Below are 23,736 nucleotides of genomic sequence, written 5' to 3'. Positions count from 1 at the left end.
CTGCAAAACACTTTTTAGTTTGGACAGTCCAAAAAGTGGTAGTGGTGCTGGAAGTGATGGGGGGTGGGGAGAATGGGACAGGAACGCTGGTTTCAGTGGCTGGGAGCATGGCCACTATCAGTTTTCAAATGGCACAGGGGTTCCAGCGAAGGAGACCTTCAGCTGGTGGGGCACGGGGATTCCTGCTATCCAAGGTATTAATTTTAATGTTTGGCGGGTGGGCAGATAAGGAAGTGGAGTTGGAGAAAAATAAATGCATGGTCCCACTCACAAATTGCTATCTGGCTATGCCCACCAAGACAAAGGACCAGAAACATACTTTTCCTGCTTTCTGAACTATACCAATTATGAAGTTTCTACACATGTCAGTCATAAAGAAAACAGAATTTCAATAACCATTCAAACTTTTCTCTTCCATAACCCACTGCAGGAACGGACAACCTTACCTTTGCTGCTTGCGGGGTACAGGCAACATGAACAGTGCTTGGCTTCACCCCATTTGCCTTAAGCCTTTTATACAAAGCAAATCTGCTTTTCCTTCTCCCTCTGTCTCCATTGGGCAAGGAACCATTGTACCTGTTTAGGAAGCGAACTTGCAGTGAAAACAGGATATTGACACAACTACCTTATTTCTGCATGTTATTTTTGACAAAGTAAAATCAAAACAAAACAAAAAAACCCACATTCATTCTAATGCTTTCTTATGCCATATAAATACTGTGCATGGTACTTCTTATTGTGCGAGAGTTCAGGCATGTAGAGAAATGGTTTTGTCACTGCAAATTTGCACACTGTAGGTCATGAAACAGAAAGCACTGTATATACATTTCAGACGTACTCAGAACTGTGAAATCAGAGAGTGCTTTATTAACTGTAAGAAAAAATAAACACACATATAACTGTAAGAAAAGTTATAAACACAATGAGAATTTCTCCTATCAGACATAATGGAATGACCACACTGTCAACCATTTCAGAATAACTTTTCCATGAGACCTTTTCAGTACATTCAAAACACAGGACATGATATTTGGAAAAACTAAGAGGCAAGTTATAAAAATTACAAACTTATTGCAAACCGACATGCAATCTTTTCCTGTCCTATTTGTTACACTCTGTGATCTGCTTCTCATTAATTTTCCCATTTAATCTGTCTTGACTTTTTCCTTTTCTGACCACTTACTCCTAAAAACAACCAACACAAACCCCCCCCCCCCACTGCTGAGAATAGAGCAGATTTGTATTTTCACATGAGATACATAAAAGCGTATTTTCAAAGCACTTAGACTTACAAGTATATAGTAACCTATGAAACTTTGCAAGTGCTTTGAAAATGAGCCCCATAATATGTAAAAATGAAACTATGTTGCAGTTCTTAACGTCAAATGTAAATTGTAGAATATTTGGAATATTTTAGGAACCAAGAAAAATGTTTTTTGTTTTTTTTCCCCCTGCTTTTTAATTGTTACTTTGCTTGGTTTTTTCCTTGGTGTTCTCTTATCTGGACTGAAATAGCTCATACCTGGAAGTGCCACTCACTAGAGCTGAAAATTGCCACCAGCCATCCCAGCACGATATGGATAATGCTGGGGCACTCTGGAAACAGAGCTGGGAATTACCCAGTTAGTGGTAATATTCAGTTAGTTAACTGGTTAACTATCCAGATAAGGCAGCAAAAAGGCTGTCCTAATTTTATCCAAGTAGTTAACTGTGTACCAGGCTGAATACCACCAGTACCTGAGTAAGTGCTTATAACTGGATAGTAAATGCTAGTATCTGGGGATGGTCCAACACTAAATATTCAGGCATTAAAAAAACCCTACAATAGCTGGCACTTAGAAAATAAAGTAAAAACTAACCCCCCAATTATTGAGCAGGGATTTGTTTTCTGTTTTGTTAGTTTTCTTTTCCTTTAATGTAAGCAGCAGGCATGAAGGTTTAGGTGCCCAGCTGACCTGGCTCTCAAAATTTGCTCAGTATTCACTGACTGCATCTGGATGCTAACAGATTCAGTACTGTGATAATCCTTTGTGCATTTTAGATTCAGGTGCTTTCTGGTTATGGACTTGCACAGTGGACACAAAAGTACTTTCAAAACAGAACTTTGCTAGACCTTGGATTTAGTCCACAGAGCATCCATGTGCTTAGCATATCATATGAAGAGGGAACTGCAACGACCAATGTACAGCCATTTACACAAAAACAGATCATACAGGACCCCTCCAAACTTTCCCAAGGCCACATACTGGCTGTGAACCAGGACTGTGTTCAGGAAAGGCTGGAGTTTACCTACCACAGAAAACAACAGATAAAGACCACATGGCCATCCACTGCCCATTTGTGCCTGCCTACTGTGCTGTCAGTCTCACTGTATTTGTGGTCTTCATTTCTTCACACTTTCCCTTCACTCCTTTGTGTTTACCCCTAAATAATTAGCTCTATCCTGTTAGAGGAGGAGAAATTAGGTCTTACCTGATAATTTTCTTTCCATTAGTTCTTCACACTATTCCTGGACGTGTGGATAGTCATATCCATGGACCAGCAAGTGGAGATAGAGAATACAGAACTGAGCACCATTACATAGCCTCATGATAGCAGCCCAGTTCCTCAGTATCGGTCCTCAAACAATAAAGAAAGAACACGCCCAACAGGTGCATGGTCAGCAACCAGCCAAGCCAGCCACTACAATGCACCGAAGACTAAGTTCCTTGAAAGCAGGACACAAAAACAGAGCCTAGAGCTGCCAAGTAGGGTGGTCAAGCCACAGGAGGACTTCTGGAATAGTGTGAAGAACTAATGAAAGGAAAATTATCAGGTAAGACCTAATTTCTCCTTCCATTAAGTTACTTCCCACCAGGGGCGTAGCCACGGGTGGGCCTGGATGGGCCTAGGCCCACCCAGTTTGGGTTCAGGCCCACCCAGCAGCGGAGTGGAGGGAGCAGGCAGCGCTGATCCTGCATCTGCCTCCTTCTCTCTGACGGCAGCGCTTCCCAGACGCTGCCTACCGCCGCCACGATCTACCTCCTCCCTCTGTCTCACTCTCACCAGCAGCGGTAGCGTCACGATTCAAACACGCTGCCTCCTGCTTCTAACCCGGAAGCGTCTCCTCAGAGGAGACGCTTCCGGGTTAGAAGCAGGAGGTAGCGTGTTTGAATCGCTACCGCTGCTGTTGAGAGTGAGGAGGTAGATCGTGGCGGCGGTAGGCAGCGTCTGGGAAGCGCTGCCGTCAGAGAGAGGGCGGGCAGGTGGAATGGGAGGGAAGGATGCACGGGGGTGAAGGGGTATCACTGGACACATGGATGGGAGGGGAGGGGAGAGAGGAGAGTCACGGGATGGATGGATGGAGGTGGGGGGCAGGGGAGAGAGGAGAATTGCTGGGGATGATGGATGGATGGATGGATGGAGGTGGGGGGCAAGGGAGAGAGGAGAATTTCTGGGGATGGATGGATGGATGGAGGTGGGGGTCAGGGGAGAGAGGAGAATTGCTGGGGATGATGGATGGAGGTGGGGTCAGGGGAGAATTGCTGGGGATGGATGGATGGAGGTGGGGGGCAGGGGAGAAAGGAGAATTGCTGGGGATGGATGGATGGAGGTGGGGGGCAGGGGAGAGAGGAGAATTGCTGGGGATGGATGGATGGAGGTGGGGGGCAGGGGAGAGAGGAGAATTGCTGGGGATGGATGGATGGAGGTGGGGGGCAGGGGAGAGAGGAGAATTGCTGGGGATGATGGATGGATGGAGGTGGGGGGTAGGGGAGAGAGGAGAATTGCTGGGGATGATGGATGGATGGAGGTGGGGGTAGGGGAGAGAGGAGAATTGCTGGGGATGGATGGAGGTGGGGGGCAGGGGAGAGAGGAGAATTTCTGGGGATGGATGAATGGAGGTGGGGGGCAGGGGAGAGGAGAATTGCTGGAGATGATGGATGGATGGAGGTGGGGGGTAGGGGAGAGAGGAGAATTGCTGGGGATGGATGGAGGTGGGGGCAGGGGAGAGCGGAGAATTTCTGGGTATGGATGGATGGAGGGGAGAGGAGAGTTGCTGGACATGGGTGGATGGAGGGGAGGGAAGAGGAGAGAGGAAGGTTGCTGGACATGGGTGGATGGAGGGGAGGGCAGAGGGCAGAGGAGGGTTGCTGGACATGAATGGATGGAGGGAAGGGCAGGAGAGAGGAGGCTGCTGGATATGGATGGAGGAGAGGGAAGGGAGAGAGAAGAAATGCTGGACATGGATGGAGGGGAGGGAAGAGTGAGGAAGGAGATGAGATGAGGGAAAAGGAAGAGAGGTGAAAATTGCACATGGATGAAGAAAATAGGCAGAAGCTGGATCCACTGGACAGTCAACTCTACGGAGGACCCAGAGCAAGAAATGAAGAAGAAAGGCGGAAAGTAAAGAAATAAATGGAAAGGAAGCCCTGGAAACAGAGTAAAGAGGACAGATAGCAGCAGAATCAGATACTGGGCCAGTATGATCAGAAAAACAAAGTCACCAGACAGCAAAAGGTAGAAAAAAATCATTTTATTTTCATTATAATGATTGGAACATGTGCACTTTGAGAATCAGGTGCTCAACATTAAAAGTTTATATTTATTTACTTATTTATGGCATTTTATCCCACATTAAACATGAATTAGATTGGAACCTGGGATCATTTAATGTTTTTTTTCATGGAGAGTAATGCATTGCCTCCCCCACCCCCCAGGCTCTCTCCCCGGCTATAGCCAGCTCTGCAATTTTGAGGGGAGGTGCACCGGGGAGAGAGCCTGTTGTTAAACATTTACCAGCACACCACTGTCTAGTGCCCACCCATCCAACCTGTTGGCCCACCCAAAAATTGACTTCTGGCTATGCCACTGCTTCCCACCATTCCAGGATATGTGGGATGTTCAAAAGCAATCCCTACAAGGGTGGGCAGCCAACCCTGCCACACACAAAACTGATGCCCCAAATGCAGCCTCAAACTGCTCAACCACATCCACTCTATAATGCTTACTGGAGGTATGCAGCAAAACCCATGTCACTGCCCTACAGATATCCACAGGAGAAGACAGGGAGGCCTCCGCCCAAGACGTAGCCATAGGTCTGTTAGAGTTGTCAAAACCTGCGGTGGAGACTTTCCTGCCAAGATATAGGCTGAGGCCACTGCCTCCTTCAACCAGTGGACAATGGATGCCTTGAACGTCATAAGGCCCAGCTTCTGCTTACCAAAAAGCACAAAGAGTCCATCCGAATGATGAAGGTCATTAGTAGCCTCCAGGTAATGCATGAGAGCCCTTCGAATGTCCAGAAGCCCCAAATGAGGCGAACTGGGCCCCTACATACTCCTGATGAAAGGAAGATCCACGGATTAATCTGGAAGGCCAAAACCACCTTGGGCAAGAAGGAAGATTCTGTCCGAAGCAAAACCTCCGCCTCCAATAAACAAAGAAAAGGGTCCCTACAAGAAAGCGCCTGAAGCTCTGAGACGCAACAGGCCGACGTAATTGCCACCAAGAACACAGTCTTCAGCGCGAGATCTTTCAGGGTAGCCTTGCAAATAGGTTCAAATGGGGGGGAGGGGGTGCTGAACTGCTCGAAGAACCAGATTAAGGTCCCAGTCCAGAAAGGGTGCCTGGAAGGGCGGACGAAGGCAACCCACCCCTTTCAGAAAATGCACTACATCAGGATGTGCCGCCAAAGAAGAGTTCTGTAAGCGGCCCCAAAAGCAAGCCAGAACTGCCACCTGAAACTTTAAGGAACCTGGCGCCAGCCCCTGGCGCACTCCCTGCTGCAAGAACGCCAGGATGTGGCCTACGGAAGAAGCAAAAGGGCCTAAACCCCTCTCCATGCACCAGCTCTCAAAAACATGCCAGACATGGGCATAAGCCGAGGAAGTAGAGTGCTTCTTGGCCTGGAGTAAGACTGCAATGACCGAATCTGAATACCCTTCTTCCTCAGCCGAGTCCTCTCAAGGGCCATGTCTTAAGACCAAAGGGGGAGGGATCCTCCATGGCCACCGGGCCCTGACGGAGGAGACCTTGAACCTGAAAGAAGTGCAGTGGTTCCCCATCCAGAAGCCACACGAGATCCGCATACCACAGGCGCCTCGGCCAGTCTAGGGCCACCAGGATCACCCTGCTCTGATGAGCCACCACTCTCCTCAACAACTGGCCTATAATCGGCCATGGGGGAAAGACATACAGAAGGCCTCCGTTTGGCCACAGTTGCAGCAGGGTATCTAGATCCAAAGAGTCCTTTTCCCTTCAACAGCTGAAGAACTGGGGAACCATGGCATAGGCCTTCGTGGCCATGAGATCCATGTGGGGTATGCCCCAACAACTCACCACCAGCTGAAATGCCCCGACTGGCAACTCCCATCCACCGGGATCCAGAGCATGTCGACTGAGAAAATCAGCCTCCATATTGAGTGACCCTTTGATGTGAGCGGCCGAAAGGTACAGCAGATGTTTCGCTGCCAAGGCCATCGGAAAAGCCAGACTCCACCGCACGCTGACTGCTGCGAGTCCCCCCTTGCTTGTTGATATAGGCCACTGCCATTGCATTGTCCGAGAAGACCTGAACTGGGGCCCTCTCTAACAGTGGGGCAAAAGCCTCCAGAGCCCTCTGCACCGCTCGAAGTTCCAGATGACTGATGGGCCATTGCACCTGCCCCGGAAACCAAGAGCTCTGAGCCAGGTGGCCCCGGCAATGGGTTCCTCAGCCTGACAAGCTGGCATCTGTCATCACCACCTCCTAATACAGGAGCCAGGTGGCCCCAGCAATGGGCTCTTCAGCCTGACAAGCTGGCATCTGTCGTCACCGCCTCCTAATGAAGGATCGGGAATGGAATGCCCCGATTCAACAACCGGGAACACAGACACCACCTCATACTCCCTCAGGCTGCCAACGTCCAGGCAAACCAGATGCTGTAGTCCTCCGAAATGGAGACCATCAACTGAGAAAAGACTGCTACAGCAAACGCATGTGCGCCCTTCCTAAGGCACCACTTCCATGGCCGCTGTTATGGAATCGAGGACCTGCACATAATCCCAGGCCTGTGGCCGGGGAAGCAAAAGAAGCAACCAAACCTGGCGCATCAGCTTTGAATGCTGCCCCTCTGTCAGGAATACCCGAGTTCGCTGGGTATCAAAAAGGACACCAAAATACTCCAGCTGTTGTGACGGAATAAACCTGCTCTTGTCGAAATCAATCACTGACCCAAGGACTCCATGCTGTCCTCGTAAGACGATGCCTGGATCAGCCAGTCGTCCAGGTTATGGGTGAACACGAATCCACAGAATGACCGCTACCACAATCATGCTTTGGAAGAGGTCCTTGGGGTTGTGGCTAGACCAAACGGAAGGGTCCAGAACTGGAAATGATGGCCCAAAACTGCAAAGAGTGGCCCAAAACTGCAAAGCAAAGGAATTGCTGATGCAGTCCCCAGACAGGGATGTGGAGGTATGCCTCCTTTACGTCGACAGCGATGAGAAACTCCCCCTCTCGCACAGACGCAATTATGGATTAGAGGGTTTCCATCTACTTGTTGACCCCTTTGATGTCCAGGATGGGATGCACCATTCCCTCCTTTTTGGGGACCACAAAATAGATGGAGTACCGCCCCAAACCCCCGCTCGGCAGGAGGGATGGGTACAATGGCACAAAGAGTCAGCAAAGTCTCTACCATGGATCTGATGTGTGCCACCCGAAAGACACCCCAACAGGGAGACTGTAAGAAGAGAGGGGCGACCGGGCAGGAGAACTCCAGATTGTAGCCTAGTGCAGAATATCCAGCACCCCCTGGTCCCCTGGATAGGTGGGCTGGTCTGGTATCATTGTGACTGTCGGGAGGCGGCAACCGCTCGTCCCACCTGTCCTGTAGTTTTCCTGTCCTCTCAAAAGAAGACTGCTGGGACTGAAATTGCGGTCACTGACCAAAGGCTGGGAGACCCAGCCTGTACTTCTTGCTGTCCCGAAAACGGGCTTCAGCTGGGCCGTCAAATGACTGGAAGAACGAGGCTTATCTTCTGGGAGCCGCTGAGGTTTAGTCTCCCCCAGCTCCTTGACTAGCTTGCTAATGTCCTCTCCAAACAGCAATTTCCCTTGAAAGGGCAACTTGACCAGATGGGCCTTAGAGCCGGCATCCACTGCCCAAGCTTGCAGCCAAAGCTCACGCCTGGCGGAGACTGCCAATGACATGCCCATGAAATGCCCTTGGCCGAAGACCGCACCCACCCTGGGAGCAGGAACCTTGGTACCACTGCAAACAGGCAAGTGCAACAAAGGAACTGCAAATGAAGGCCTGCAGTCCCAGGGAGGCCACCTCAAAGGCCTGCTTCAGAGCCTGCTCCAGCTTCCCATCCTGCAGGTCCTTCAAGGTGATGAAATTTAGAATCTTATGTCCCTTGTCAAGAGCAGTTTATTAATTACTCATCAAAGGCTACGCCGCTTTCAACTAGCAAGGTAGTCTTATTGGTGACCGCTGTCACCAAAGAATCCACCTTAGAAAAGGCCAACTTCTCCTCCTCTTCTGGCACCAAGGGGCTGAGATGGGCCATGGTCCTCCCTACCTTAAGGCCCAAGTCAGGAGTGTGCCAATCCACGGAAATCAGGTTCTGAATATCCGGGTGCATAGGGAATGCCTTGGATGGACCCCTAAGTCCCTTCATAAGACTAGCCGGCTAGCCCACCACAGTAGCCCCCATGGGTTCTTCAATGGAGAGCTCTGTCAGTGCCTCTGAAATTAGGGAGCCCAACTTGTCCCGCTGAAAAAGCTGGAGCACCCAGTCACACCCCTCCCCAGGAGGGAGCTCCCCCTCTTCCAAGAGCTCTGCTAGCGAGGGACCCTCCTAGCAAACAGACACCGCCTCCGACTGCAGAGAGACCTGAGACCAAGTCTCTGAGGGGTCATCCACAGGAACTAACTTCGATCATTTAGAAGGAGGAGGGGACACCCCCGCCTCTGCACCCCCTCAGAAGCACCGAGACCATCTGGGAAGAAGCTCCCTGCTTCAGAAGATAGGCCTGGTGGAGCAGAAGCACAAAGTCTGGAGAGAAGGGCAGGCCCTGCCCTGAAACTCCCCCCAAAGCCCTACATCCCCTGCAGGTGGCATGAAAGCCTCGTGGTAAGCTGAAAACAAAATGGCCGATGTTCCCACCTCCTGCTGAGGCGAGGCGCCAAGAAACTGGACCAGAGATCCAGTACCGGGAGGAACTCCAAAAGCGCCAACCGAATGGCTCTGAGTTCCAAGAGGTTGATAGACCACTTTGCCTCTGCAGGAGACCAGAGCCCCTGCGCTGTCCTTCCCAAGCAGTGGGCTCCCCAGCCCGTCAAAGAGGCGTCCGTCGTGACGACAATCCACTCCGGGGTCACAAGAGGCATCCCTGCAGACAACTTGTCTGTCTTCAGCCACCAGCTCAGCGCCTTGCGCACTGCTGGGTCCAAGAGAGGCGCACAGCATAATCCTCCGACAATGGAGTCCAGAGTTGCAGCAGAGAGTGTTGTAGTGGTCTCATATGAGCCCTGGCCCAGGGCACTACTTCCATCGTGGCCGTCATAGAGCCCAACAGCTGCACAAAGTCCCAAGCCCGAATAGGAGAGGCTACTAGGAACTAGTCCACCTGAGCCTGAAGCTTGACAATCCGATTGTCTGGCAGGAACACTCTGCTCACTTGGGTGTCGAAACGAACTCCCAGATATTCCAGGGACTGAGTCGGGCGCAGCTGGCTTTTCTCCCAGTTGATGATCCACCCCAGGGAGCTCAAAAGAGCAATCACCCGGTCCACAGCTTTGCCGCACTCTGCATAAGAGGAGGCTCAGATCAACCAGTCGTCCAGATAAGGATGGACTTGTACTCCTTCCTTTCGCAGGAAGGCCGTGATGACCACCATTACTTTGGAGAAGGTCTGCGGAGCAGTAGCCAACCCGAACGGGAGGGCTCTGAACTGGAAGTGTCGGCCCAGGACTGCAAAACGCAGAAAGCGTTGATGAGGAGGCCAGATGGGAATATGCAAATACGCTTCCTTGATGTCCAAGGATGCCAGGAACTCCCCTGCCTTCACTGCCGCTATAACAGAGCGGAGAGTCTCCATGCAAAAGTGCCGAACTTTCAAGGCCCGATTGACCCCTTTGAGGTCGAGGATAGGCCATACAGAACCTCCTTTCTTTGGTACCACAAAGTAAATGGAGTAACGTCCCTTGCCAAGCTGATTTTCTGGCACTAGAACGACGGCACCCAGGCGGATCAGATTGTCCAAGGTTTGCTGCACTGCCACAGCTTTGACCGGAGACTTGCAGGGAGAGAGTACAAACCCGTCTCTTAAGGGTCGGCAGAACTCTAGCTTGTAGCCGTCTCTGATGACTTCCAGCACCCAAGCGTCTGAAGTTACCCTGGTCCACTCGCCCAGAAACGAGGACAGGCGTCCTCCAATCTGCACTGGGCCATGGACCAGGGCCCCGTCATTGGGTATGAGACCCTGGGGGAGGACCGGAGGGCGCACCTCCGGGACGGCGGTCTCTGCGAAAGGAATGCTGCTTGGGGGAGAAGTTCCTTTTGAAGGAAGAGGGGGCAGAGGAGCCCGACTTGCCCGGGCGGTACCGACGGGCTTCCTGAAACCGTCCTCTGGAGTTACCGGGGCGAGCACTGGCCCGAGCCCTGACCTCTGGTAACCTCTTGCCCTTAGACGTGCCGAGATCGGTCACAATTTTGTCCAGCTCGACCCCAAAGAGCAGCTTGCCTTTAAAAGGCAACTTAGCCAGGCGGGACTTAGAGGCCTGGTCAGCAGACCAATGCTTCAGCCAAAGCCACCGCCGCGCAGAGACTGTCTGAGCCATACCTTTAGCCGAGGCTCTCAAGACATCATACAGCAAGACTGCCAAATAAGCCAAGCCCGATTCCAGGGTCGGCCAATCAGCCCTCAAGGAAGGATCCGAGGAGGAAGCCCGCTGCACAATCGTCAGGCACACCCTGGCCACATAGGAGCCGCAAACTGAGGCCTGCAAACTTAAAGCAGCCGCCTCGAAGGACGACCTTAAGGCCGCCTCCAATCTTCTGTCTTGGGCGTCCTTTAGGGCCGTGCCACCTTCCACCGGCAACGCCGTTTTCTTAGTCACCGCAGTGATTAAAGAATCCACGGTAGGCCAAAGAAAGGCCTCCCGTTCACTTTCAGGCAGAGGATAGAGGCGGGACATAGCCCTAGCCACTTTGAGGCTCGCTTCTGGGACATCCCATTGAGCCAAAATCAAGGTGTGCATGGCATCATGCACGTGGAAGGTTCTAGGCGGGCGCTTCGTCCCCAGCATAATGGCGGAGCCAACAAGGGCTGAGGGAGAGACGTCCTCTGGAGAGGAAATCTTCAAAATGCTCATGGCCTGCACTAACAGGTTGGGCAAGTCCTCTGAGCGAAAAATCCGCGCTGCAGAGGGGTCATCCGCTCCATCCGAGCGGGAATCCGTCTCCTCCAAGGAATCCCCAAAGGACCGTTGGGAGAACCCAGATACGCTGCCCTCATCTACATCAGAGGAGACAGAGTCCTCTAAGGCCTGGAAATCCACCCGAGGGCGTTTACTTCCGGGGGCCTCAACCCCTTTATCGGACAAGGGAGCCGGGGCAGCGTTTTGCATAAGGAAGGCCTGATGCAGCAGCAGAATGAACTCGGGGGAGAAACCCCCCAGACTGTGCACTTCAGCAGCCTGGGCCACAGCCCTAGACGCACCCTCAACCGGTGCTCGCAAGAGCGGGGGAGAAACATGCTGAGCATCCAAAATGGCGTCCGCGCAACACTCCGCGAAGGAGCCGCATGGGAAGAACGGCGCTTAACGTTGGCCGCTTTTTTGCCGTCGCCCAAATCAAGGGCGGCCATGGCATTAACGTCTCCCAGCTCAAGGGCAGCCCAAGAAGAAGCCGTCCGAGCAGAGTGGCCGGCCAAGATGGCGGAGGCGAGCAGCAGGGGATGGGCGTTTATGGCAGGAAAAACCGCCGCACCGGAGGAAGAACCGGGACACTGACCGGCCTCCAAACTGACACCCAACAAGGGCAAATCAGACTTTAAGACCCCCGCATCCCCGCTAGAAGCGCACACGCGGTCCGGGAAGCGATTCTTTGCGCCCTCGCCCTCCGACGCCATAGGCCACGTGGAGACCGATCGGGGAACCCCCTGCCCGCTACAAAAAGGTAAAAATTACGTGCTTCTCCTTCCGAGCTATAACGAATTGGTGTCCCAGTGAGTAGCTGCAATAAACGTTGAAATTAACGTTGAAATAAACGCCCTTAAGGACGTCCAAAAAAAAATTTTTTTTTTTTTTTTTTTTTTAACGGAGCCAGCGGGAGGGGGGAGAAAAGGAGGGACCTGGCACCACCAGGTTTGCACTTGCTCAAGAAGAGCCTTCAACCCCAGGTACTCAACAAAACCTAAAAATTAGGCTTGGAGACCTAGCCAGAGCTGCTGCTGTGTGTGACCACCACCTGCTGAGATAGAGAACATACTGAGGAGTTTCCGGCAGCACATGACCACATATAGGGAGGCAAAAGGATTGCTCTCTATCTCCACCTGCTGGTAGATGGACACAACCCACCAGTCTATGGATTGATCAGCATGATGATATGGAATTATATGTTGGGTACATTCATATATATATATACCAATGTATCAATGGATGCCTTTTCTTTGGGTACATTTATTATTTTTTTACATATCAGTGCATTAATTGATGCCCCCTTTTCTGTATATATATATTTTTTACATATCAGTGTATCAATTGATGCCCCTTTTTTGTATGTATGTATGTATGTGTGTATATATATATATATATATCTCAACAATCTCCTTAGGTACATACATTGTCATTTACCACATCCACCCGGAGTCATTGGTCCACTTCCCACTTCCCTCTAACTGTTGATTTTTCATGGGAGTTAGTGTTCATCCACCTTGGTGGATCACCTCCTCCTTAGCTTTTGGAAATGTGCATCTATGATATTTTGCATGTAAGTTTCAATTTTTCTAGTATTGCTGCATGCTGAGTCTGACTTCTTGAGGTAACTTTCCACTTCAGTATTTTGCCTTCATATCTGTTGTGTCATGTGTTTTTCATGTGTTATCAAGGTGCAGTATTTGCAGCCCTTTTTGTTTTGTGTTTTTTCACGAGGTAGTGTAATGGTGTTTTAGAGCCTGGTGTAATTACAGTTCTGCCTTTCCATGCATAAGGTTGTAGCTTGTCCTGTCCTTGGAATTAGTGCTGTTATGGTTTGGTAAGGTTATGAGTGTTTTTGCACAAGTTTGTGTATAGTGTTTTGCAGTGGAGAGATTGTGTGTCCGCACCTCTGACCCCCCCCCCCCCCCCCCGGGATTATGAGAATTGGAACTACTAATTGTAGTGGACTTGAACTGAATAATTTCTGGGGAGGGGGGGTTTCATGATAGCATTGTGCTTATTATTTCAATCAGTTTTTCTGTACAAATTTAGCTTCATTTGTCTTTATTTGAAATTTCATAAATAAAAAATGTTCTAAAATTTTAATAATCAATGGGGTGGAGCTGGGGCTAGGCTGGGGCCCCACCAAATTGGTGTGCACACGGCCCCGCACTTGCTAAGACCGGCCCTGTCCACAAGAATTTGAAATCTATGAAATCCGGGGATTTTAACCTGATAAAACTTTAATAACAAACAGGTACTGTATATGGCTCTGTTTATATAGCACTAGTAAAAAAGGCCCGTTTCTGGAATGAATGAAACGGGCGCTAGCAAGGTTTTCCTGGGAGTGTGTATGTTTGAGAGAGAGAGAGAGAGAGCCAGAGTGAATGTGCGGGTGTGTGACAGAGTGAGACTGTCTGTGTGACAGTGTGTGTGTGAGAATGAGAGTGTGTGACAGGGCCCCCTCCCCTGTTCCTAATGCCCCTCACCCCGTTCCCTCCCCTCCTTTTCCTCCTCCTTCCCACACTTTGGGTTCCTTTAGGCTTTCAAAAGTCTATGTACCCCCGTGGCCCTAACGCCCAGTATCCGGATACCCCACCGCTTTCCTCCTCCATCTCTGGGCTGAGCCACTGCCTGTTGCAGCCAAGCTAGGCAGGCTCTAACAGCATAACAGCTGCATGCAGACGCCCGAACAGTGAGACCTGCAATTTCAAAGGACCGTTTCAATGCTGTTTCCAGCCTACGGTCTTGAGCATCCTTCAGGGCAACACCTCCTTCAACAGGGAGGGTAGTTCTCTTTGTCACCGCAGTGACTAGGGCATCCACTGTAGGCATTTGGAAACGAGCCATATGTCCCTCACGCAGAGGGTATAACTGCCCCATAGCCCTGGAAACTCTCAAAGGTCCCTCGGGGTCAGCCCACTGAGCCGAAACAAGCTCTAGGATGGAGTCATGCAAAGGGAAGGCCCGAGCAGCTTTCTTGGTACTAGCCATCCTGGGATTACCCGAGGAGGCCATGCCACTGTCAGGATCTTCAATCAAGAGGGCCTGCAGGGTATCTGAAATAAGCGCTGGCAGCTCATCACGGTGGAAAATCCTTACCGCGGAGGGATCATCCAGATCCTGTGGTAAATCCGCACCTGACTCTGGTTCCTCAGACCAAGAACGTCTGTCAGAGTTCTCCGAATCCTCACACCCCGACCACAATCTGAAGGGGAATTAACCCTTCTGCGCTTATCTTTAGGCCAAGCATCCGGGAAAAAAGCCTCACTGGGCAGTCCCAGGCCAGACTCCATCGGGGGGGGGGGGGGCAATCAGAGGAGCCTCAGGCGACCCTTGAGGAAGGGCTCTTTTCATCATGTATGCTTTATGCAGCAAAAGCAGAAAATCCGGGGAGAAAATCTCACCCTGGGCACCCAAATCCTGTCCGGTGCTAGCCACTCCTGAAATAACCTCATCTCGAGGTGCCCCACCCGACTCAGGTCTCTCCGTGTCCACGGAGGCCGCGCCATGTGGTGTAAGCAAAATGGCGCCCGCTGCCAGCTCAGAGCGGGAAGAAACATCGCTCGCCATGCTCGGGCCGGCTCCTACGCCAGTACAGCACGATTTACAGAGCCCTGCTGCTGATTTGCGCTTGCCACAAGTGGAACAGTGCTTTACATTGTCCGCAGCCATCGCCGAAAAACGGCGGTAAAATCCAAGATGGCGGTTTCGCGCCAAAATCGCCCCGATCGCGGGCCCACCCCGGAGGAGTTGGAAAACACTCTTACCTCAAAGGATCTAGTGTACAACTACAATCCTGCTGAAAATCAGGTCAAAAACCTCTGTTCCAGCGTCTCTGCGTTTAAAAAACGCGACGCGACTTTTTTTTTTTTTTTTTAAAGCTGTGAGGAAAGCAGAGGTATTGAAGACTCCGGAGGCTCAGATGAGTGGGAAAGGCAGGGAAAGGGCGAACCTATATGCCTGCATCCACTATTGGTGGGTAAGGACAGGGAAAGCAAGGCAATATGTCCACATCCACAGAGGTATGGGTAAGGCAGAGAAAGGGCTAACCTATGTGCCTTTAAAGTGAGGCTGCTATAGCCTCCAACACCCCGGTTAACAACTGGCAAGCCAGGAACCACCTCCCGGCAGATTTTTGTGGAGCTCAAACAAGCTGCAGCCACCCTGCTAGGGGAGATAGAGAATACTGAAGAGGCAGTGGAGCTAGCTGGCCAAGAGGGCACTGTGAAAGTTTGAGTGCTCTCTATCTCCCCTGCTGGTTGATGGACATAACCCATACGTAATGGCTTCATCTGCTTGATGACAAGGAAGTAATACTTTCACGTCCTTCATTTTTTTAAAAAAGTGTCCTATCTACCCTGTGTACAAATGCCCGGCATTCAGATTGCGTTCCTCTCGTAAATTTTCATTTCTTTCATTCATTCAGAACTTGCCCCCCCCCCCCCCCCCCCCCCCCGAACACTTTTGGTTCCTTCAGTCTTTTAAAACTCTCCTATGTACCCTGTGTGCTAATGGCCAGCATTGGGATTGTTTTCCTGTCCCAAATTTGCATGTCTTTCAGTCATTCACAACTCCCCCCCCCCCCCCCTTCTCCAGTTTAACACTTTCGTTTCCTTCAGTCTTTTAAAACTCTCCTATCAACCCTGTGTCCTAATGGGCAGCACTCAGATTGTTTTGCTTTGCCAAATTGTCTGTCACTGATGTCAGTGCGTGCCTGCCTAGCAGACCACTTCCGGCAGGCACGGTCCCAAGCACATCCTGTTGGAGGTGAGAATTATTATATAGGATTTTAAACCTTTTTTTTTTAACCAGTTGCTGATAATACACTACACTGAGAACAGTAGAGAAAGGAGAAGCGCAGATCTCAGACGGGAAGCACGCACCACCAGGTAGTCTGCTCTAACTCTAACACTGAACTCAACTGGGAATCAGCTGACCAACTGGTCCAGGAGCCAAGGCCTTGGAGCCAGAGACAGACTGTTCATCCACCTGCTGGAGATAGAAGATTCTGAGTAACTGGGCTGCTAGCATGTGACTACGAAGTAGTGCTCAGTTCTATATTCTCTATCTCCACCTGCTGCTCGATGGACATGACGACTACACACGTGTCCTGGAATAATTGGAAGTAACATATGTCTCAATTCCTAGCTGCATAAAACGCCTAAGCTAGGTTCTTGGTGATCAAAACAGACTCTAGAGGTCAAACAGAATATTTTGGGTATGCGGAGCTAGTCAGCAGAGCAGTTTAAGGTCATGACCCTGCCCTGTAAAGGAAACAGTGTTTGACTAATAGAAGTCACCCCCCTTGGGACTCTTTTCCTGGGGTCTTCTTTTGTTTAACCTGAAATTACAGCTGTTTGCTAGCCTAGAAAGAAGTTTGTGTGTGTGTGTGTGTGGGGGGGGGGGGGGGGGGGGGAGGGGAGGGAAGGCAGCTTTTACTTATCTGTATCAGTAAGCTAATACCACACCAGTGAGCTGCTGCTCTGACCCTACGTTTACAGTTACCATATTTCATATTTGCAGAGACAAAAAAAGAGGATACAAAAAATTAAAATGGTTGCTACCTTTGCTAAAGAAATATTTAAATTGAAGCAAATGTGTAAATGGCTTTTAGTTAATGAACACACATCAAACAGTGACTGACCTACAGTACAGCAGTAGATAATCTATTTTTCAAAAACCTCCAGATTTGAATTTGACTGAGTCTGAGCCCAGTTTGCTTATCAGAAGTGGATATCCCCAACACCCTGGCTGGCTTCTGACATACATGTGAGAGTCTTTGCATGACATATGTTTAAAGTTGTGGTGCACAAACAAAATTCCTTTGACAGATTCAACCAGCAGGGAAACAGAGAGGAGAACAGCAATGCCTTTCTCACTCTTTAGAACCTCCATGTGTTCAAAAACCAACAGGCCAGAGATGAGTTCACTTATTATGTGGGTGTGTTGGTTACAGGCACATAAAAGAATAGAGGACATTTTCCTAAAAATTAAGTGGTTTGGTAGCTGTGTTAGTCCACCTTTAAAGGTAATAAATAAATCAAAACATAGAAAAGAAAATAAGATAAGTTCAATAAAAAAGGTATCATCTTATTTTCTTTTCTCTGTTTTGATTTATTTCTATTTATTACCTAAAAAAAAAACCTGAAGGGCATATCTGAAGAAGTCCAAAAGGAGGACATGTCCTCTTAGAAGAGGACGTATGGTAACTCTACCTATACTCTGGAGGCTGAGCTGCTATGGCTGTACAACATGGGCATATAAAATATACTTTTAGGGAAATTAGACACCAAAAAAAATCTAAAATCCTGCATAATCTGTTATATTTTAACTAGTAAAAAAGGCCCGTTTCTGACACAAATGAAACGTGCGATAGCAAGGTTTTCCTCAGATTGTGTATGTTTGAGAGAGTGTATGTGAGAGTGACTGTGTGTGAGAGAGAGAGAGAGTGAATATGTGAAAGTGTCTGTGAGAGAGACAGTGAGTGTGTGCGTGAGAATGAGAGTGTGTGCAAGTGCGTATGTGAGACACAGTGTGAGAAAGAGTGTGTTTCACACAGATACAGTGTGTGTGAGACACAGACTCTGTGAGACTGAGTGTATGAGACCAAGAGAGTGTGTGAGTGACTGTGTGACACATAGAGAGTGAATGTGATACAGTGTGAGACATAGAGTGTGTGAGAGTGAGAGAGAGAAAGACATTGACTGTGAGAGAGAGAGTGTGTGTGTGACAGAGATAACTCTCCCCCCCTCTCTGGTGTCAGGCCCTCCCTCCCTCTCTCTTGTTTCAGGCCCCCCTTCTCTCTCTCTGGTGTGTGAGTGTTACTGTGCAGGACACTGAGCTCTGGCTGTGCTTCAATGAACTGACCAATCCTATATAATAGAATGCACCTCCAACATTCTGAAGCCGAGAAACCTTGTGTGGTTGGTCACTTCTGCTTGTGATGAACCCGGAAGTACGTGATGTCAATTCAGGAGATGTGGGTTTCACCACCATGCATTTAGAACGTTGGGAGTTGTGGAGGCTTCATAGAATGTTGGAGGTGCGTTTTATATAGAGAGATAATGAGTCAAAACTACAATACAGAAAAACTTACTTCCGCATTAAATTCCATGAGCTACTGTAACAGCTCACAAATCTAAGGCTTTTGTTTCTAGGGATTTTATTTTAATAATCTGGGGAGTCCAAGAGGCAGTGTAACATCTTGTGGATGCTGATACTTGCAGCAGCACAGCAGTGTCTGTGGTTGTTACCATGATAGAAGAAGTCAGTGCTGCTAGCATCTGAAGATCCTCTTGGAATGTGGAAATGAGAAACCCTAACCATAAAGCAGACGTCCACTTCCACACTTAACTCCTCCTCCCGCCAAACTCCCCTCACCTACTTGCTTCTCCCCAGTATACACACACTCTCTCTCTCAAGTTCACCTGTCTTCTTTTTATACTCCTTTTCTCTCCCAACCAGTCAATCTCAAGCTCTTTGGAAGCCCTTTCTAACCTGTTCCACTCAACCAATCTGTCAGTCGTTCTGCCCTACCCCAGCTAGCTGCTGGTTTATAAAATGTAAAGAAACACATATAAAAGTTTCATGATCATACAAATTTCAGTTATACAACATCTGATAACACTGGTCTCACATTTTTAGATTGTTCTCCCTTTGGCAAACCTCTTGGGCTAGTGACTGACACACACCAAAAGCACTTGTAACAAAGGCTCTTCACAGCAGTGCACTTTAACAGAGCAAAGCCAAATGACCTCAAAAACTCTGAATTCTTCAGTAGACCTTTGAATAGTTGAACTATTCATCTTATAGATGTGTGGTTCTAGCCCCTTCACCACCCCAAGCATATCCCACATGCCACTTACCCTAGTACAATGAGTTCACCGTATTTGACAGGTGCTTTGGCAGGGTGATTTTCCTGATCAGGAGAAAACATGGGCCTGGTTGTTGTTTTCCCACAATTCACCGTTATCTGGTCAAGAGTCTTGGTACACCTTTTTCATCGTTTGCTCTGCAAATGGCAAAAAAATAGTGCAACTGAGCAAAAGGTCAAACCCTGATAAAACAAGCACTCAACCAAACCACACAGGTTAAACTATGAAGGAATGTTTAATCATAATGCTTCAATCCTATCAGTCCATTTATAAAAATGTCCATCTATGTTTCTCAAGCTAGCTCTGGAGTGACTCTTACTAGTGTGGTTTTCAGGCTATCTACAAGGAATATAAATAGGAAAGACTTAATACAATAGAAGCAGTGCATGGATCTCTCGCTCACTCATGTTCATTGTGACTATACTGAAACTTTCATTGGCTAGGGGGTACTTCTTTCAAATGGCATTTGAGGATTAGAATCGGGTGAGACTGAGCTATGAACACTGCTGCTTGTGTGAATGATTGAGAGACAAATGTTTAGTACTAAGCGGTTTATAGTAGGGCAGTATGTTAGGTTTGGAAGTCTTCTCAGTTTGCCTGTTCTTTCCTATTTAACAAATGGAGTTCCTTTCCGTTTCCTTTTTATTGTAATTGTAAACTGCTTTGATATATGCCATTTTTAGAGGCAGTATATTAAACAATAAACGATACTCCAGCACTGGCTTCAGAAACACTTTGCATATGATGGGACCATTTGAGAATGTGAAGATAAGAATACTTAATAACCTACACTTGTATTTTTTATATTCTTTTTTTTTTTAAATCAGATTAAGGGATCCTTTTACCAAGCTGCAGTAAGCACAAGCATGCACTTACTGCATCTTAAAAGGGCTTACAATGGAATGCGCTGAGGCGTCCTATGCAAAATCCCAATGTGTGTGCGCAAACCACATGCTAAAAAGTATTTCTAAAGTTTTCTTAGAGGGGCATGTCTGTGTGTATGTGTGGGGGGGGGGGGGGGGGTGGAGAGTGGATGTCAGTGCAAATCAGTTAGCACATTACCACACACTAACTGATTAGCGCAGGATTAGTGCAATACAGGTGGCTTCAGTGCTTTGAGCTTCTATGCTGAACTCGCTGCTGGATCCTGTCTCATCTGACTCATACTTTGTCGAGGTGAAGGGCGTGGTAGCAGCTTGAACGCAGAGGTTCAAAGACTCTACTGGTGGTGCTAAAGTGCCTCATTACTGCACCACAGTGGCGGCAACAGGTAGGGGGTAAGGACCACATGGGAAGGAGTGGAGAAGAAATGCATAAACAGAAGCTTGGCATGGGAGGTGTGAAGAGAAGCTTCTCACCTTCTGAGGGTCTAAGAGTGGATGAGTGATTAAGTCTGAGAAGAAGGGAACATATGTGGAGAGAAGGGGGCAGAGCACAGATGTGGGAGATGGGATGGATAGTTGAGCGTGGAGGAGTTGATCTGTGGGGCTCAAAGTGAATAAGTCTCAAATGAATACATATTAAAGAATAAGTAAACTTGTGTGAGAAAATTCATGCATAATGAAGGTGCACACAGACCTCAAAATATTTTTTTAATCCCTTTTCAACTCTATTGGTCTATCAACTGAAGCCTTACCCCTCCTTTCCCATCATTTACCACACTGAAGGGAGGAACCCCTCCCACAAAGTTAGTCAGCTCACTTACAGCAGTTTTTCTGCAACTGCAACCCTACATTAAGATATGTGCTGTGTAGTAAAATGAGTTTGAGACCTCTGGGCTACAGTGTCATATGCCTTCATTTGTAATTAGCCAGGGTTATTTTATATACCTTCCCTATCTCAGCCCAGCCACTATAGTAATAATCCTTGGCCAGGGGCCACAAACCACTGCTGCCTCCAGAACGTGGCTACATGTATCCTAAGTCAGGCCACTAGGTTCGCTATCGAGTGAAGGCTGACATCGGGAGCAAGGAACCGAGACAAGAATCAATCTAGTCCCACTGAGTGTAACCTGCAGAGTGGTAAGTACGACTCTGGCTGCCTTGGCCAGACAGGATGGACCATGGAGATCTTTTTCTGACTTCATTTACTGCGTATGTTTGTGCCACCAAGCAAGTCACAGTTTCAAATTTAAACATTTTTGACGGCTGCAACCTTGATATTTCAATAATGTATTAAATCCGGTGTAAGATGGCCATGAACTAAACACGGAAACTAAATAATTACATCTTAGGGCAATTTTTTTTTTATATTGTATGTTGTACTGTGTGTTACCTATTAGATTTTATCATCATCTTACTCTGGATATCAGGAAAGCAAGTCAGATTTTTGATGAATTACATTTGTCATAAATTCAGATTTTAAGACTGTCTCATGATTAAAACACATAGGAGCCCTTTTACTAAGGTACACCGAAAAATAGGCTGCACTAATGTAGGCGTGTGTTTTGGGCATTTGCAGATCCATTTTTCAGCGTGCCTGTAAAAAAGGCCTTTTTAAATTTTTTGCTGAAAATAGACGTGCGGCAAAATAAAAATTGGCACGCGTTCATTCTGGATCTGAGACCCTACCGCCAGCCACTGACTTAGTGGTAAGGTCTCACGCAGTAATCGTCTACGCACACAGAATGACGATTATCGTTCGGTTTCCGCCACGCACAGGAAAATAAAAATTATTTTCTAGCACGTGTACCGGACACACATAAAAAACGAAATTACTGCTTGGGCCTTGCGGTAGCTGGGCAGTAACTGCAAACTGGCGCATGTTGGGTGCGCGTAGGTGCCTACACAGCTTAGTAAAAGGGCCCCATACAGAGCAATTCTATAAGCTGGAGATTACAGGACATGTCAGTTACGCACATCAAAGGTGCCATTAATAGACAGGTGCCTATGTGCACTAGGGTCCATTCTATAAGATAACACCTAAGTGCCATAGTGCCTAACTATAAGGCATGAGTGGAACATGGGAAGAGCATGGGCCTGTCTCCCAGTTATGTTTGTAGTTTATAAAATACTATAAATTATACGACACTTAGAGCACCCAGGCACACCAACTTATACTTGCATTGACATGGTCTAAGAGGGTGAGCCGAAACATGGGTGTTTCCAATGCAAACTAGAGCTCGAATGAATTCGGATCTTAGTTTCTGTTGAAACCAAATGTGCAACTGAAATTGGCCGCTAAGTTTCAGCCAAAACCAAAGAAAAAATGAAGCTGACCTCCCTCCACCAATCAAGACATGCTCCCCTTCTGGAGCCACTCACTAGCAGCAGCCTCTCTCCCAGACCCACCTGCCATTTGCAGCACCCCTCCCCCCCAGTGGCAGCCCTCTCCTGGAGTGGTGAGTAGTGGGCACAGGAGTGATCTCCATTCGCTCCAGCTCCTGCTTCAAAATGTCTTCTGGGACTTCCAGTGGCAGTCTCGTAACACTGCCGCTGGAGATCATGGCAGTCATTTTGTAATTAGAACCAGTTGTGCACAAGAGCGAGTAGGGATTGCTCCCGTGCCCACTACTGGGTACAGGAGGGGGTCTGTTTTTGGTCAGGGGGGGGGAGGAGGAGAGAGTGAGGGCTGCACACAGTTTCAGTTCCAGCCGAAAATACACAGGCATTTTTTTTCAGCTGAAACCAAAACAAGGCTGAACAGAGATTTCGGGCTGGTTTCCATGCCAAAACAAACTTGGTAGGCCTCTAATGCCAACATACGGGAAAATTAGGTTCTTACCTTGGTAATTTTCTTTCCTTTAGTCATAGCAGATGAAGACATTACGTATGGGTTGTGTCCATCAACCAGCAGGGGGAGATAGAGAGCACTCAACTTTTCACAGTGCCTCATGGCCAGCCAGCTCCACTGCCTCTTCAGTATTTGAAGCTTCCAAAGCAGTATGGCAAACCGCAATGGGAATAACATGAACTTTCCTCACAGCGAACGATGGCCCCTTAACAAGGGCATGAACTCAAAAGGAGGGAATGAACACATCCTCCTGGAGGGAATGAACACATCCTCCTTATTGTATAACTGGAGGGGATACACGCAACCTCCTGGAGGGAATAAACTCATCCTCCAAAATATAAACTGGAGGGAATGGACTCATCCTCCTATAAGTGAACATGAATCCTGAAGACTGTTTTCCAACTTTCTCCCAAGGAAGGAACTTCAGCAAACAAGAACAGAACCTGAAACAGATTCACAGCATACAGACAATCATACAGGGAGGGCTCATGGCTTCATCTGCTATGACTAAAGGAAAGAAAATTACCAAGGTAAGAACCTAATTTTCCCTTCCTTGTCATCAAGCAGATGAAGTCATTACGTATGGGATGTAACAAAGCAATCCCTATATAGGGTGGGAACAGGTCACACCACGCGCTAGCACTTGTGCTCCAAAACGCGCATCCCTCCTAGCAGCCACATCCAGCCTGTAATGTCGGGCAAAAGAGAGCTTAGAAGCCCATGTTGCTGCACTGCATATC

General features: G+C 48.5%; 1 protein-coding gene across 4 annotated transcripts in view; it reads right to left on the bottom strand.

Annotated features, from left to right (window-relative positions):
• The window catches only part of PELI1 (pellino E3 ubiquitin protein ligase 1), a 170,913-nt gene that overhangs the window by 30,560 nt on the left and 116,617 nt on the right, over positions 1–23,736 (bottom strand). For all 4 annotated transcript variants that reach the window (XM_030196147.1, XM_030196148.1, XM_030196151.1 and 1 more), the window contains exons 2-3: positions 19,256–19,401; positions 447–576 (exon numbers count right to left, since the gene is read on the bottom strand). In XM_030196147.1, the coding sequence (XP_030052007.1) occupies positions 447–576; positions 19,256–19,326 (201 nt within the window). In that variant the 5' untranslated portion in view covers positions 19,327–19,401. The remainder of the gene's footprint in view (positions 1–446; positions 577–19,255; positions 19,402–23,736) is intronic.

This window comes from Microcaecilia unicolor, chromosome 3, assembly GCF_901765095.1.
Source record: "Microcaecilia unicolor chromosome 3, aMicUni1.1, whole genome shotgun sequence".
In the NCBI taxonomy this organism is placed as follows: domain Eukaryota; kingdom Metazoa; phylum Chordata; class Amphibia; order Gymnophiona; family Siphonopidae; genus Microcaecilia; species Microcaecilia unicolor.
This window is presented reverse-complemented; position numbering and strand designations above follow the sequence as displayed.